A 2458-nucleotide genomic window follows, 5' to 3' on the forward strand; every position below is an offset into this window, starting at 1 on the left:
AGAGCTGGGGGTCCCCCTGGGAGGCCCTATGGTGCCGCCTCAGGCCAGCATGTCACTCTGCCTCAGAAGACATCCTCAGGTTCTTTGCCACCCCCTCTTTGTTTGTTTGGGGCAAGAGCCGCCTCTTCTGGGGGCTCCCCTCTGACTGCTGCTTCCCAGAGGGAACCTGGGGCCAGGGCTGAGCCAGTGCGATCCAAACTGCCATCCAATCTATGAGCTGGGGCCCCTTCCTCTCTTTCCTCTCTTCTTTCTTCCTTCAGGTTTAACTGTGATTTAGGAGATATACCAATAACAGTAATAATGATCATTTTAAAAAACTCATACCAGAAAAACAAGACAGCAGAAAATAACCAGGTATTCTTAGAGCTATAGATTTTTGGTCACTTGCTTTTATAGACTATTTTAATACTCAGCAGTAGGGGGGGGGCGTTAGGCAAGGCTCAAATGCAAAAGCCAGAGTAAGGTTGGGGGGTGGGGGCTACCTATGTTTGGGGTTCCTAGAGCAGACCTGTCATTGTATTTGTTTTAGGGCACCAGCCACCACCAGCCCCTCAGCAGTGAACTTGGTGCCTCACTCTGCGGGGAGTCTTCTAGGGGCTGCCCTTGGTGGTTTTCCTGGGGAGCCGCAGTCTCCTGAGTCCTTGGAACAAAGTGGGACCAGGGTCCTAAGAATTTTGCATTTTTTTTACTGCAAACCTAGCAAGATCTGTATATGTATGTAATATGTGTATATGTATAAGCTATGTAGCGCTCTGTAGAGCCATGTAGATAGCCACTCACATGTGAGCAATCTAGTTTAACCCAATGTTGCCGGGGCACCCAGGTCACCTTACACCCAGCAGCCCACCGTCATCCACAGGCTGGGAATCGGAAGGTCTGGGGGAGTATTCTTTCCAGTCCTCAGGGAAGAGGACCCCAAGACCTCTCAGCAGGTCCCCTGTCTCCCCATCTCTGGTTTCATATCCAATCCCAGCCTGACCTCTCACCACATGGAAGCAGAGGACCCTGACCTGTGCCTCCTGTAGGTCCTCAAGCACATCCTGTCCTCTCTCTGGCCCTCAGTTCCCTGTCGGGACAGTGGGAGGTGAGGGTACTTCTGGTTGAGTCTGCTCTGTGCCAATCACTGGTTCAGCACTTTACAAACATTAACTCCTTCCATTTCACAAAGACCATGAGGTAGGTACTTTGATTCTCCCTATTTCACAGATGAGAAAACTGAGTTTGGGGTACTTTTTCCAGAATCACGTAGCTAGGAGTGACAGACCTGGGACTGATTTGAGATTCTAATTCATGCCTGCTTGAGGCCAAAGCCTAGGTTCCTTCCATTAAAAACTGTTGAGAAAGGCTGAGTTAGTCTTCAAGCATGGTGCAGCGGGAGAGACCAGATTATAGAGGCAGCCAGACCTGGTTTGAATTCCAGCCCTGCCTTAGCTGTGTGATCTTGGGCAAATTATCTGACCTTCCTGAGTCTGTTACCTCAAATGTAAAACGGGAATAATTATGGTGCCATCTTACAAGTATGAGGACAGGATGAGAAAAGCAGTATATGTGAAATGCCCAGCCCGTACCTGGCACATGCCATAGGTGCTCAGTAAGTCATGTTTCTTCTGCCTCCCCTCATCCAGCCCATTGCTCCAGCAAGCTGTGGTGAGAGCCCAGGGGGCTTTGGCTGAGGGCTCCAGGACTTATGATCTCAGGGCATAGGAGGCGGCCGGGCCTCCTGAAGGGCCTAAGGAAGGTGTGTGGCCAGTGGCAGGCTTGAGCCAGGCCTTGAGATGTGGGAAGAGTTAGAAAGTGAGAGGGAGGGGAAGTGAGGAAGTAGAAAGGCAGGTGGGAGTGCTCAGTGGGGATATGATGAAGGTAGATGTACAGTGTGGAGCTGGGGGCTTTGGGAGGAGATCTTGAAGCCAAGCGGTCAGAGGGAAGACCATGGACGCCAGGCTAAGGGGATTGGCCCTGATTCTGCAGGCAACTAGGAGCCAGAAGCAGGTTCAGAGTGAGAGTCATTGTGAACTAGGAGCTCAGATTATAGAAGCTCCTTAGGCACAATCCTCCCTTCCAACAAGATTCTACCAGAGCCAAGCTCAGTGGTCTGCCTCCTTCCTATAGGGTAGGAGCAGGTTTGCTACCAAGACCTGAATAGTAAGGAGGACTGATCCATGTTCCAAGAGCTCTCCTTTGTGCTCCCAGCTAGATGCTGACAAGATCAGGCTTTGTCCTGGGCTGTGGGACAGGCCAATATCTCCAGTGATGGGCCACAGGCAGTGGGAGGCCGTTTTCCAGGACAGGAGGAGGTGAGGATTCTGGGTCTTAGGGAGAGACAAGGAGCCGCCTGGCCTTGGTGATTACTGGGCAGGAGAAGTCCCCTCAGACCCAGGGAGTTCTCAGACCTGGAAAAATTTAAACAGAGGCCTCAATCCGAGTTCTGCACACACCCATGCCCCCTGAGGAAGGCTCA

At 51.6% G+C, this 2458-nt stretch overlaps 1 protein-coding gene across 1 annotated transcript in view; it reads left to right on the plus strand.

Annotated features, from left to right (window-relative positions):
• HCN4 (hyperpolarization activated cyclic nucleotide gated potassium channel 4) overlaps nucleotides 1–266 on the plus strand; it is a 49735-nt gene extending 49469 nt beyond the window's left edge. Inside the window, exon 10 of the mRNA XM_015560785.1 lies at nucleotides 261–266. Coding sequence (XP_015416271.1) covers nucleotides 261–266 — 6 coding nt within the window. The remainder of the gene's footprint in view (nucleotides 1–260) is intronic.
• The last annotated feature ends 2192 nt before the right edge of the window (nucleotides 267–2458 follow it).

Source organism: Myotis davidii, unplaced genomic scaffold (assembly GCF_000327345.1).
Source record: "Myotis davidii unplaced genomic scaffold, ASM32734v1 scaffold955, whole genome shotgun sequence".
Lineage (NCBI taxonomy): Eukaryota > Metazoa > Chordata > Mammalia > Chiroptera > Vespertilionidae > Myotis > Myotis davidii.